The sequence below is a fragment of the Eurytemora carolleeae genome, unplaced genomic scaffold, assembly GCF_000591075.1.
Source record: "Eurytemora carolleeae unplaced genomic scaffold, Eaff_2.0 scaffold381, whole genome shotgun sequence".
Classification (NCBI taxonomy): Eukaryota; Metazoa; Arthropoda; class Copepoda; order Calanoida; family Temoridae; genus Eurytemora; species Eurytemora carolleeae.
Window position 1 is genome coordinate 249,262 of NW_019396271.1, and position 14,538 is coordinate 263,799.

General features: G+C 31.5%; 1 protein-coding gene across 2 annotated transcripts in view; it reads left to right on the plus strand.

The window, feature by feature from the left end:
• The window catches only part of LOC111699855 (glutamate receptor ionotropic, NMDA 2B), a 99,902-nt gene that overhangs the window by 82,886 nt on the left and 2,478 nt on the right, over positions 1-14,538 (plus strand). For both annotated transcript variants that reach the window (XM_023470609.1, XM_023470610.1), the window contains 8 exons: positions 1,520-1,578; positions 2,484-2,568; positions 4,634-4,673; positions 6,376-6,427; positions 7,584-7,688; positions 11,272-11,373; positions 11,709-11,800; positions 13,799-13,867. In XM_023470609.1, the coding sequence (XP_023326377.1) occupies positions 1,520-1,578; positions 2,484-2,568; positions 4,634-4,673; positions 6,376-6,427; positions 7,584-7,688; positions 11,272-11,373; positions 11,709-11,800; positions 13,799-13,867 (604 nt within the window). The remainder of the gene's footprint in view (positions 1-1,519; positions 1,579-2,483; positions 2,569-4,633; positions 4,674-6,375; positions 6,428-7,583; positions 7,689-11,271; positions 11,374-11,708; positions 11,801-13,798; positions 13,868-14,538) is intronic.

A 14,538-nucleotide genomic window follows, 5' to 3' on the forward strand; every position in this document is an offset into this window, starting at 1 on the left:
AAACGACTATTATTAGATACATTTTTTGCGTTTTTGTACAAAATTTTTTATGGAGTTTTTCCCTGTTTGTTGGCAAAATAATCTTGTTAAAATAGTAAAATAGTTTAGCTGGCTGTGCCGGCTGATATAATTAAACTTTTTTTTAGAAACTTCGTTATTTAATATTTGTTAATGGTTATTTAGCGCCAAAGTTTTAATTCTCAATTTCATGGAAAACCCAAATTAAACTTTTAAAAATACTTTTCTGTCCATTTTCAGACATTTAATTAAAACTTTATCCTCTAGGTGTGCAGAACCAGAATATGCATTTCTATGACATTCTATCCTTTCATGCAATATCACATATCAGTATTGTTTATGGGTTTTATGGACATTAGTTTTAACACTTTTGGATCCAAATGGTGAGACTTGTGTGTTAGTTTTAACAATGGTGAGACTTGTGTGTTAGTTTTAACACTTTTGGGTCCAAATGGTGAGACTTGTGTGTTAGTTTTAACACTTTTGGATCCAAATGGTGAGACTTGTGTGTTAGTTTTAACATTTTTGGGTCCAAATGGTGAGACTTGTGTGTTTAAAATAGAGCCACTTCAGTGTGCGTACCAATTTCAGTGCGTCCTTTTATGCCATACAAGATTAGTTTATGTGAATTTTGCCAACCTAACATGAAGGACATGTAAACTTGCAAAACCTTTACGATGTGTAAATTTCAATATTTTTGCAATATTTCTTCACAGATAAATTTTTCTTCGCATATACTTTTTTGTTGGCATTGATGAATATCTTTCAATTACAAGAGCTTTGGTTAGAGTCAAGGAAACGTTAACAAAATTCTAACATATTTTCTAGGCACCATGACAGAGATATATATATTTTTGTATGGATTTTCTACATTAAAAGTTTGTATCCCAAATTATTATAACTAATTAAAACCAGAACTTTCAAGTTGATTATCAGGTACTAAAAACTTAAAGTTTTAAAAGAACATTTGGCACGAATTTAAAAAAAAACTTAACTTTTTAAATGTTAAATCTATTTATCCCGTAATAATATTATTTATCCCGTAATAATATATAATTTAGAAGATGGGCGCGAAGCGCCCTCTAAGGCTATTAATTTTAAAAACTATTACTTTTATTATTAGAATAAAAGACTTTTCAAGATAAAAAACGACAATATCGTCCACCTTTTTTGATCAGATAACGGATTCAAGGGTTCCGTTGTGAATTAATTGTGCATTGTGAACTTTGTATGGAGGGTCAAATGAAATAATGCTTACATTAAAAAAAGTTTAACCTGTAATAAACCCATTTTATTCAAAACTCCAGAATAAATTTAGGTCGGAATCAAATCGAATATGTTCGGCATTTCCACTGTGAGCACTATTATATTAAGCTCTTGTATTGTCTCTCCTGCCATATCGGACCTGTGCAGTGCAGAGAAAAAAAGAAAAACTTGTCCAAAAAATATTTTGCGGATTCTTGCAGTGCACAGATCTAGATTGTTGATATTTTATGTTTAGGAGATTTAGAGCGTCTACGCAGATTCTGGTTAACTGGTACTTGTAGACCCAGAAAACAGGTTTTTTACTAATTTATTCATTTATGTATATATATAAATTTGGCTTGTCTGTCTGTCTGTTTGTCTGTTTGTTTGTTTGTTTGTTTGTATCCAATAAACGTCAAAACGGCTGAACCGATCGGACCCAAATTTTTTGTGGGACATCTAAGGACCCCAGGGAAGGTTTTATGAAAAATCAAAATTTCAAATATTTGTCTCCATCAAAATTCAATCGTCATTAAATTTTTAAAAATTTTGAAAATCCGTGAAGTTTTTTGTGAAAATCCGCGAATTATTTTTGTTTTGTTTTACGATGTACACAAAGAGAACATGTTCACAATTAATTTAGAAGATGGGCGCGAAGCGCCCTAAAAGCCTAGAAAGAAGGGCGCGAAGCGCCTTCCTTCTTTCTGTATAAATTGATTCAGTGATTTGATGATTTATTGTTAGAAAAGTTAATTGATTTATTGATTTATTGATTTATTGCTTTATTGATTTATTGATTTATTGATTTATTGTTTTATTGATTTAATGATTTATTAATATATTGATTTATTGATTTATTGATTTATTGATTTATTGATTCGTTGATTTGTTGATTTATTTATTTATTGATTGATTTATTATTGATTTATTGATTTATTGATTTATTAATTGATTGAGTTATTGATTGATTGATTGATTGATTGATTTATTGATTTCTTGATCTATTGATTTATTGATTTATTGATTTATTGATTTATTGATTGATTGATTTATTGATTGATTGCTTAATTGATTTATTGATTGATTGATTTATTGATTTATTGATTGATTGATTTATTGATTGATTGCTTAATTGATTTATTGATTGATTGATTTATTGATTGATTGATTTATTGATTGATTGCTTAATTGATTTATTGATTGATTGATTTATTGATCAGGAGAAGCGGTCTAGTGAACCTCTGGCTCCTGAACAGTTCCTTTCAGCCTTCTTCCTTCTACTCCTGGGGGTTTGTTTAGCTGCAGGAAAACAACTTTAATATTTCTGTTCTTGAAAGTGAATTTATAAAAAACCGACAGGAATGATCGGTTTCCTATTATATGTATCGATTAGTTTTTATGAAAATATTGAGAAGTTTAATCTTGCCGCGCATTTTACCGGATTTTAAACTGAAAACCTAAGTGACCCTCCTTTTATAGAGTGGCATATCTGATTCCCAGTGGTACCCTTTAAACCTTTTCATATTCAAGAATGAATAAGATAATAATGATTAGTGAACTTTGAAAAAGGATAATTGTGGTTTCTCTGTAAAAGTGACTCGCGGATTTCTGCTACAGAAAAAAAAATTAAACACTTTTCATGCTAGAATAGTCAACGATATATTTTTTAAAGTGCAACATTGTTTATTGAACTGTGAACACGCCTTTTTTTAAAGAGGATCATTGAAGTTTACAACATAATGTAATAGCCAAAGAGAATACAATATATATTATATTAGAATATGAATTTTGTCAGTCCCTTTCAGTCTGAAAGGGAGTTCAAAGTGTTCAAATCATGTAAATGTTCACTATGCTATGCTAGACTATGCATTTCAATTTCGAATTTTTTAAGCTGTAAAAAAATGAATAAGGGGAATGAAAAACATCAATTGATTTATATTTATATTGAAAAATCATCCTTTGTAAAGTGGAAGGCATAGAGTCTTTGTAATTTGATCATTAGTCAATTATGAAACCAGCCTATTTCATAATTTGGTTTCTTTTAATATTAATTTTAGATTTTCTATAAAATGATGTTCCAGGGGCCAAAAAGTTTATATAGCACAAATATGTGAAGTACACCTGCAGTATGGAAACAGTACAACAAAATTGCCGTTTTACTCTTTTTTCTAGTAATTTCCACTCTATTATATATATTCTATTCTCTTTGTTTATTATAGCTTTCTTTTAATAGAGCTGGTCATTTGGGTTCACAACGTAGAGTAATATATAGCTTTCTTTTAATAGAGCGGGTCATTTGAGTTTACAACGTGGCGTTATATATAGCTTTCTTTTAATATAGCTGATCATTTAAGTTTACAACGTGGCGTTCTATATAGCTTTCTTTTAATAGAGCTGGTCATTTGAGTTTACAATGTGGCGTTATATATAGCTTTCTTTTAATAGAGCCAGTCATTTGAGTTTACAATGTGGCGTTATATATAGCTTTCTTTTAATAGAGCCGGTCATTTGAGTTTACTATGTGGCGTTCTATATAGCTTTCTTTTAATAGAGCTGGTCATTTGAGTTTACAATGTGGCATTATATATAGCTTTCTTTTAATAGAGCTGGTCATTTGAGTTTACAATGTGGCGTTATATATAGCTTTCTTTTAATAGAGCTGGTCATGTGAGTTTACAACGTGGCGTTATATATAGCTTTCTTTGTTTGTTTGTTGTTTCTGTGTCGAAGAGTACAGATAAATCTGAACGGAAATTTGCTTTGGTTTGGTTTTTCTCCGAGGAAGGTTTTGGTAAAGACAATTTACTGGGGGGGGGGGGGTATTTTAGAAGTTGTATTTAAGGTCAACAATAGCTTTTTAAGAATATAATAAATTTTTAGGTCGGAAAATGCCTTAATTTAAAAAACAGAGAAAGCAAGTTCTTTCACTAATCAGAATATAGAAGGGTACTTTAAAATTCTCAAAATCTAATCTTTATATATCTCCTAATTAATCAATCAGAGTTTAATCAAAATCAACTTCAAACTTTACATTAGCTATTGAAAGTTAGTGAATTTGAGAATTTAATTTTCAAACTGAATTAAGTAATAATTACAAGGATCAGACCCATATCTTTGTAGAATCAAATGTTTGACAATAATATACAAAATATGACAAATTTGGCCTTCTAATTATGTTGCTCAAAGATACAGCCTAAGGGTTAAATTGTTTTATTTGTTAAGTGAAATGGGTCTGTGTAGACTATACACCGCAAAATTGATGTGTTTTATGTTCATTGGACTATTTAAAATACAAATGTGTCTTTCTACTCCACTGTTTTATTAGTCGTGCACTGTCCAAAAGACTGAAATAAAAGTTTTAATTTGCAAGGTCTGTGTAGCTTTGAATATCTGTACTGTCATTACATCAGGTAAATATAACATCGATATAATCTACAGTGGGACTTCAGAGACCACTATATTGAACTTTTGTTCTTACTTTTGTTTTTTTTACTTGTATGATCTATGCAACTGTCACATTTTAAGAGTTTCAAGTCGTCTTTACAGTCTCACCTTGTGTGAGTAACCATATATGCTAGGGAGGGGCTAAGGTAAGGTTGACCACTGAATAATTAGTTGTTAGGATTTAACAGTTGGGGAACTCTTAACACTTTCTCGCCCATAAAACCGAAAATAAGGGGGGAATGGGCGGCTTCTGCCTAATAGAAACCGAATATTAGGGGTAATGAAGGCAGAAACCGTCCATTACATGATCTAGGAGACCCTAGATTTTCTTTTTAGACCGACAGGTTTTCTTTGGAGAAAAATTTAGGTCTCCAATGAAAATTTTGGGGTCTCCAACGAAAATCTGGTGTCTTCAATGAAAAGATTGGGGTCTTCAATTAAAATCTGGGGGGCTCCAATGAAAATCTTGAGGTCTCCAATAAAGATTTGAGGTTCTCCCATAAACCATAAAATTCTGAGGGGGCCCTTAAAATTCTGGGGGTGTCCAATGCAAATCTGGGGTCTTCAATTCTTGGGGACTTCAATTAAAAGATAGGGGTCTCCAATGAAATCTGGGGTGCCTCTAACGAAAAACCTGGGGTCTCCAATGAAAATCGTGGGGTCTCCAAAAAAAATCTGGGGGTCTCCAAGGAAAACCGCGGATTTCGATAAAAAAGCTGGGGGTCTCCAGTGATAATCTGGGGGTCTCCAATAAAAAGTTTTGGGTCTCCAATAAAAATATTGGGGTCTCCAACGAAAAAATGGGGTCTCCAATGAAAATATCGGGGTCTCAAATGAAAATCTGGGGGTCTCCTAAGAAAATCTGTTGGTTTCAAAGAAAATCTGTAGTCTCCAATGAATTTATTTGGGTCTCCAATGAAAATCATGGGGTCTGCAACGAAAATCTGGGGTCTCAATGAAAAGCTGGGGGTCTCCAATGATAATCTGGGGGTCTCCAATGAAAAGTTCCCCTAATGCTCGGCTTCTATAAGGCAGAAACCAACCATCAGGCCCCTAATGTTCGGTTTCTATAAGGCAGAAACCAACCAATAACCCTAATGCTCGGTTTCTATAAGGCAGAACCCAACCATTAATCCTAATGCTCGGTTTCTATAAGGCAGAACCCAACCATTAATCCTAATGCTCGGTTTCTATAAGGCAGAAACCAACCATTAACCCTAATGCTCGGTTTCTATAAGGCAGAAACCAACCATTAACCCTAATGCTCGGTTTCTATAAGGCAGAACCCAACCATTAACCCTAATGTTCGGTTTCTATAGGGCAGAAACCAACCATTAACCCTAATGTTCGGTTTCTATAAGGCAGAAACCAACCATTACCCCTAATGCTCGGTTTCTATAAGGCAGAAACCAACCATTAACCCTAATGCTCGGTTTCTATAAGGCAGAAACCAACCATTAATCCTAATGCTCGGTTTCTATAAGGCAGAAACCAAGCATTAACCCTAATGCTCGGTTTCTATAAGGCAGAAACCAACCATTACCCCTTAATGCTCGGTTTCAAAGGTAAGAACATGTTGTAGAATCCCAACTGTTTAAGTTAAAACTAAACAGCATGGCTGTGCAGAGAAGTAAGTGAGTGTATGATGAAAAAACTAAAATGTTTTAGATCAAAAATAGCTCGACGTGATACACCTGGATGCTGCTCTCTTATCAGTCAGGTATTTTTAATTATATTTCCAGGATTTTTTCTGAATCAGAAAATCAGAAACAAACACTTCCCGATTGTTCCTTTTCAAGAACTTTTGAACGAAATGTTTATATATTTACAGTAAATGTTGGCAGATTTTAAGGAAGTCAGTTTCAAGTGATCCTCAATATTTTATGAGTTTACGATTTAGACCCTTTAAACCTCTACCTGACTCCGTGAGTAACAATGAGGAGGATATCATCGTTTTTCTATTTTGAAAAATGTTAAATTTTCAACATTCTTTACCTTGTCTCTGCAGTGTAAATATCCGCAAATCAATTTTACAAAGAACTTTCAGAGAAAAAAAGAGAAACTCATTTATTCTTGATAACTGGGACAAGAGGTTTAAATAGTTTGCATTGTAAACAGAAATTGTCTGTATTTTAACGGAGGGGTAACTCGAAATTACAACAACAAAAACTTATTTGCAATCTGCTTTCTGTTACCATTTGATTTCCAAAATCTGTTAAAATGTTGAAATTCAATTATTGTAAGTATGTCTAAATATAGATTTATTCTGAAGTATATTAAAAAGGCATTCACAAAGTATGAATAAAAGCCCAGTTTTATCCTAGTTTTAATAAGTTCAAAAAAGTATTAACAGCCAATACTTTTTAAGTTGTGTCCAAATCCCCCCCCCCCCCCTTAGGAATAGGATTAAGGCCTAGATATGTTCCAATTCGTCTTCTCATTTTTTCTTTAAATTCTCCCACAAGCTTTCTTGAAATATATTTTCTATGGATCCAAATGTACTTCATATTGTGTAAATATGATACCAATATATATCACATAAAGATTTTACAATTCATGGACCACTTTATTTATTCCTATACTTGGTTGGTAAAACTCCTCTCAGTTCAGAACAGCTTTTCCTTTGTTCTACATTATATATTTAGAACAAAATCTTATTTGCCGTATAGACTTTACCTTTATGATAAGTTTATTATTCAATATATTTTTTTTAAAAATCACAATTTTTTTTTAAATCCGTTTATAAAAGCAAGAAAATTTGCGCTCTTTTAATTTTTGAAATGAAATGCACAGTAAAATCACCATAAAAAGACAAACTAACCCTCCACCTTATGCAACTTTTTACAGTACAAAAAAAGAGAAAATATATATTGTAGAGTATGGGAGCATCTTTAACGATGAAAGGGACAGTTCTTGAGGCTAGTGCTATGCTGAGCAGACATAAATGTCCAGATCCTACTTGTGATACTATCCTTTGGAAGGTGAGATATAAAAGTAAAACGTCTTAGAAAATACATTAAAGGAATTCAGTTTTTTCCACTAACTCGAATCGTATAGCCCAGCATTAGTACAAAGTAGAAAATGTTTTTAAAATGATATATGGGCTGAAAAGTCATTACTTGCACTGTCCTGTATATTACTGTGTTGACAAGTGATAAATAAGTCTGGAAACAACAAAGTGAAACCATTCCTTCCCATATTGGCTTTATGGTTCAATTTGTCCACTCGAGACGTTAATATAGGACTAAGGAGAGGTAATGATAAACTAAGAAGAGGTAAATATATAACTAAGGAGAGGTAATGATAAACTAAGGAAGGGTAAAGATATAAATAAGGAGAAGTAAAGATAAAACTAAGGAGAGGTCAAAATAAAACTAAGGAGAGTTAAAGATATGACAAAGGAAAGTTAAAGATATAACTAAGGAGAAGTTAAGATATAACAAAGGAGAGGTAAAGATATAACTAAGGAAAAGTAAAGATATAACTAAGGAGAAGTAAAGATATAATTTATGAGGGGTAAAGATATAACTAAGGAGAGATAAAGATATAACTGAGGAGACGTAAAGATTTAACTAAGGAGAAGTAAAGATATGACTATGGAGAGGTAAAGATATAACTAGAGAGAGGTAAAGATATAACTAAGGAGAAGTAAAGATATAACTAAGGAGAGGTAAAGATATAACAAAGGAGAGTTAAAGATATAACTAAGGAGAAGTGAAGATATAACAAAGGAGAGGTAAAGATATAACTAAGGAAAAGTAAAGATATAACTAAGGAGAAGTAAAGATATAACTAAGGAAAAGTAAAGATATAACTAAGGAGAAGTAAAGATATAACTAAGGAGAGGTAAAGATATAACTGCGGAGACGTAAAGATTTAACTAAGGAGAAGTAAAGATATGACTAAGGAGAGGTAAAGATATAACTAGAGAGAGGTAAAGATATAACCATGGAGAGGTCAAGATATAACTAAGGAGAAGTAAAGATATAACTAAGGAGAGGTAAAGATATCATTAAGGAGAAGTAAAGATATCACTAAGGAGAAGTAAAGATATAACTAAGGAGGGGTAAAGATATCACTAAGGAGAAGTAAAGATATAACTGAGGAGCGGTAAAGATATAACTAAGGAGGGGTAAAGATATAACTAAGGAGAGGTAAAGATATAACTAAGGAGAGGTAAAGATATAACTATAAGGAGAGGTAAAGATATAACTAAGGAGTGGTAAAGATATAACTAAGGAGTGGTAAAGATATAATTAAGGAGAGGTAAAGATAGAACTAAGGAGAGGTAAAGATAGAACTAAGGAGGGGTAAAGATATCACTAAGGAGAAGTAAAGATATAACTAAGGAGAGTTAAAGATATAACTAAGGAGAGGTAAAGATATAACTAAGGAGGGGTAAAGATATAACTAAGGAGAGGTAAAGATATAACTAAGGAGAGGTAAAGATATAACTAAGGAGAGGTAAAAATATAACTAAGGAGTGGTAAAGATATAACTAAGGAGGGGTAAATATATAACTAAGGAGAGGTAAAGATATAACTAAGGAGTGGTAAAGATATAACTAAGGAGAGGTAAAGATAGAACTAAGGAGAGGTAAATTTAGAACTAAGGAGAGATAAATATAGTACAAAGAAGGGTAGATATAGAACTAAGGAGAGGTAAATATAGTACAAAGAAGGGTAAATATAGAACTAAGGAGAGGTAAATATAGTACAAAGAAGGGTAAATATAGAACTAAGGAGAGGCATTTCACATTAATTTTCAAACGTGTTAATTAAAAAACAATCTAGAAAAGTCCTGTTTTAAATGAGTTTGTTTTTACATACAGTAGTCGTAGTATATATCAATATAATAAAGACGACTTTTTATTTCAATCAAAGCATTATTAATAAAAAATTTTCATTATATAATCAATGACCGCTGTATTTTGGTAGCTTTTTATCGATTGTCACCTTTTAAAAAATGTTAAGAATTCCTCTAAAAAATGCTTTTTTCCCCTCCGACTCCATCATTTCTATATACAGGGTGCTTTTAGTAAACACGAAAATTCTGATTTTATATTTCTGATATTTGTGCACCCTGTGGCCGAATTTAAAGAATTTGAGCGGCGGTTTAAATTTAAGCCGCGGCTTAAATATGGTTGGTTCCACTTAAAATTGTATCAAATGTTTCAAGATTTAAGCCGGCGCTTAATTTAAATCAGGTTTTGGAAGATTTAAACCGCGGCTCAAATTCTTTAAATTCCATCTCTGAAGTCTTAATAAAGGAATTTTTAACACTTGCCTCAAAGTCTGATATTATAATTCTTATATTTTGCATCCCGATATAACAAACATTAAACTCTGTTAGATTAGTTAGTCACTAGATTGAAATATCTAGTTTCGCACCATCAGGTTGCAAAAATATTCAAATTAGATTTAGGAAATTTTAGATCGCGGGAGTTTCGATTCTTTATTTTTCAATTTTGGAGGTACAAAAATGTGAGACGACAGTTTGAGAATCTAAATACATGGAATTTTGATAAAATTCTAGTGGGTTCAAGAAAAATGGTGTTGAAATGAAAGAGTGTTTATTGGGACCCCCCCCCCCCCTGGAGAGTAGTCTGACCAGAGATTGGATTGTGTCCACTAGCTTTACACTCGGAATATATAGAAATAGGTCTCTAGGGTCTTCAAACTAGATTACTCTGTGGGAACAGTAGATGTGGGGGATCTCAGTAAACCACTTTCTTAGTCCCCCCCCCTCTTTATAAAAATAATATCAGCCCCCAGGACGTGAAGAAACTTTTAGGATTTATTATCACGTTGGCCAATGTCCTTTTTTCATTAATTTTTTACTCCATATCTGAAAAAAATCAAACCAAGAGAGTAATTACAAAAATATACATGTAACCCTTTATTCTTTAAGTATTTAGAAAACTTTTCAATCAATTACTTTCTAAACAGAAGTTCTCTTATAAAATCTAAAACTGGAAAGGAATTGACTCTTTGCCACAAACTCTGATTTTCTAATCACTCTATCTTTGGAACCAAATGTTGCAGACCTTAGATATTTCAAACTATGAATTCTGTTAGATCAAATAATCAGAGTTTGAAATATCAAAGGTTTACAACATTGAGTTCTAAAGATATTCAGGTTTAAATATTTGATTTTGTTTCAAAGACTCAATTCCTTTGGTAAGTTATAACAAGGAAATCCGCGAATAGAGATTTTACGAGAAAATCAAGTAGTTCTTAAACAAACAAAGTTAAGGATCGAGCAAGAGTCAAGACGTCTTTTTCTAACATTTTCAATTTTATAATGCAATGTAAACTTCGGTCCATTTAAAGTACCGGACCAACTTCTGAACAATTAAAGCAAAAGTATGCGTATGCGTGCTAAAAAGGAAAACCAAAAAATGCGTGTATCGCATCGGATGAAAAAATAACAGAAATTTATTTGTTCAAAATTTTAATACGCAGATTTAAAAAATAAAATTAACTCACCTAACTACCTTAGTTCTTTCTAAAATGATTAAAGATACAAAAGTGGTGACCCTAGAACTAATTAATAAATGTCTAGGTTAAAAGAGAACTAGATCTAACCCGCCTAAAGCTCTCTGAACTAAAAGCTGAAGTTGAGGCTAGAGGTTTAGAAAAAACATCCAATCCTTCAACTCATCAGGAATATACTAGTTAAATAAATCAAAGATTAAGAATTTCTGTAAAATTTTCAGTTTTAAATCCAATTTAAATGAGGAAGGTTAAATAATATCATTTTAGACAATAAACCAAATCTTTCGTTAACTTAGTTTATGTGGATTCATAAAATGTATTGTGCAACCCATTTTTTTCAGTCAAAAGTCTTTAGCACTATAATATTAACATAATTAATAAACTATAATATTAATATTTTGACTATTTCCTAGTAATTTATGCAAAAAAATGTTCACAATTAAATGAAATCTTATTTCCTTTTTTTCATAAAAAAGTGCAATAACTTTTATAAATCTGCGCTAGGAGAGAATATTTGAAGTTACTGAAGATTTTCTAACAGAAACAATTGTGGAAAGATGTTCCACTGATCTAGGCTGTTCAACAGATTCAGCCAGGTACTTCAAGAAGAAATCATTAGAGTAAATAGATATAAAGTATATGTGTACTTGAGTACGGAATCAGGTAGATGAAAATTATAAAAACATTCTCACACTAAATGGTACTTGCATGAAGTGTATACATATATGTATACAGTATGTAAAAAAGGACTCAGCTAATGCTGTTTTCTCTCACAGCTTTCTATAAGACTCAGTGACCTCTACGGCGGAATATTAAATAAACAGCATACGGAGCAGTATGCCGAGATACCAGAGAGAGGGGGTTCTAGCACAGACTCATTATCTCCTTTCACAGGGTGGGCACGTAGGCCTAAGTTGACCCGGAACGACATGCTACGTTTTTACTATAGGTTTTTAGAATGCCATCTCACGGCCACTCGTTGAATATAATACTCATTCAACAACTTTTAAAGAAATACTCCAATTTTAAACATGAAACATAACATTTATGAATTCAGTCTTTTTTGAAGATTTTTTGTTTCGTATCCAAAGGATCCTTAAATATCCCTGAATACAGATGTTTGCTGAGTGGTCATGTACAGTACTTGTACACATTAGAACATGCTGTGGAAAATATCGCATATTTTAGCTGATAATCGATCTCTGTAACTATCTTATCTCTGGTTCCAGCTAGCCCATGGTCAGGAAATTGGGGGAAGAGGTTGAGTGATGGGAGGGGGAAAGAAGACTCTATATCTTTTTACTCTAATGAAAGATCAAACCAGAAGGTTCTGAAGAAATAGAATAAGGGTACATTGTGCAATTCATCTTTCTTTTTAAAGTTATTGGTTTTGAAATACATTTCAAGAAGTCAAAACAGAATATATTCAATTCGATTTTAACTCCTTTTGTATTAATTATGACAAATAAAGAAGTTGTTTAAGTAAAGGATTTTCGACTAAGAATGTTACAAGAAAATAGACACTTTATAAAATATCTCCATTCACGACTTAATTATTTTTTTGGTCACAAGCCTTTCTGTTTCTTTTCAACAAGGGTGAAGGTGTTTTTGTCATTATCTTTAATATTAACTAGACTTACAGGATCCTATTCGTAATTGGGAAATTTTTAGTTTTACCATTTTCTTAAATTGTTATATACACTTTAAACTTCAGATTTCTGAACACTGAAATATGTCTAGCTGAAAATTTGTCAGATATTTCTATCTTTCTGTTTTCAAAAATTTTTGTAATGTTAAAAACCCGTTTGAATAACTGTAAATATAAAAACTGTTTCTTCTAAGAGTGTGAATGTGTAAAACTCTTGTAATTTATATTCTCAGCTGGAACTGTTCCAACTACTATTAATCTTTGAAAGTAAACAACCATAAACTGGGTTTCTTTTTAATTAAAACTTGACCTTCTCAAGTTATTTGTTTTTCTGCAAGAAAATGGGCCTGTTTCCTTAGTATCAACTTATCAAGTTTGTTTCATAGAAAAAGGGAAGATAAAGAATTTCAATAGAAACATAGAAAGATCATAACCTTTTCTTCAAAAAATCCTACACCTGTTTTTCGAGAAAAAAAAATATACATTAAGATAACAAGCTTCAGTTTTTTTAAGCATTTCTGCATTTATATCAAGTTAGTTGTTTTAAAACACCATTTTTTGAGCAAAAAATTAACTGAAAATTAATTGTAAAATTAATTGTATAAACATGCATTGTTGTAATAATATAAAAAGTTAATGAAAGTTAATTGATTAATCTATGTAATTAATAAATTAATATATGAAGGGAATCCTTTGAAATTTATTTTTTAAATCGTATTTTTTTCTAATCTATTTATTATGAAAATTTAAAAAAAATGTAACGGGCAACGTCGGGCACTTGAGCTAGTTAAATGAAAAAAATCTTGCATTTTTCAAATATAACTCCTATTCCCTGTGTCTATTTTATAGAGCAATGAGGCCAGTTATATGGTTGCAATGTCGTTCTAGTACTTTTACATAAAATTAAATATTGAGAATGAAGAGTGATAAAATCTAAATTGTTCAGGATTTCTGATGATAGTAGTGATAAAACATCATTCATAGAGCAACATGCTTCAAAAAGAGATATATTCAGGTAATCAATCAATCAATCAAATAATACAATAATAAATTATTTAATTAATCAAGAAATAAATCAATTGATAAAAATTACTGAATGAATTAAATAAACATTTGTTCTATTATGTTATCGATCAAATAAATTGATAAATCCAATCAATTCCAATCAATTAAATCTAATCAATTAAACGACCTGTAATTTAATTTATTACTCAATCATGTATTCAAATAATGGGATAATTGATTAATCAATAATAAATAATAGATTATTCAAATGAACAAAATCAAGTATTAAAGGAACTATTCCCGTAATTTCAAGTGGCCTTCTATTTAAAAAGGAACATCCCCGATTCTCAAAGATGTACGCTAGCGTACTGTTTGAGCTCAAAAGTAACACAGATGACGTCACATTATTAAGTCCTGAACAAATTTAAATATTATAAGTAAAAAGTGGTGTTTAGCAATTAGGCTGGGAATATTTATATTCTGTTACTTCTAGAAACTATAAATTAATATTCCTTGAAGATAAAACTGCTCGCAAACATAGCGTTCAACAATTACAAGCGTTTCTGTAGATAAGTCAGGAGAAGTCTGTCATCCTTGAGCAGTTAAAGGATTAAATAGTAATGTTGTGAATCGGGGATGTAACCCTAAACAGGCTGGGGGGGGGGGGTTTGGTGCCCCCTG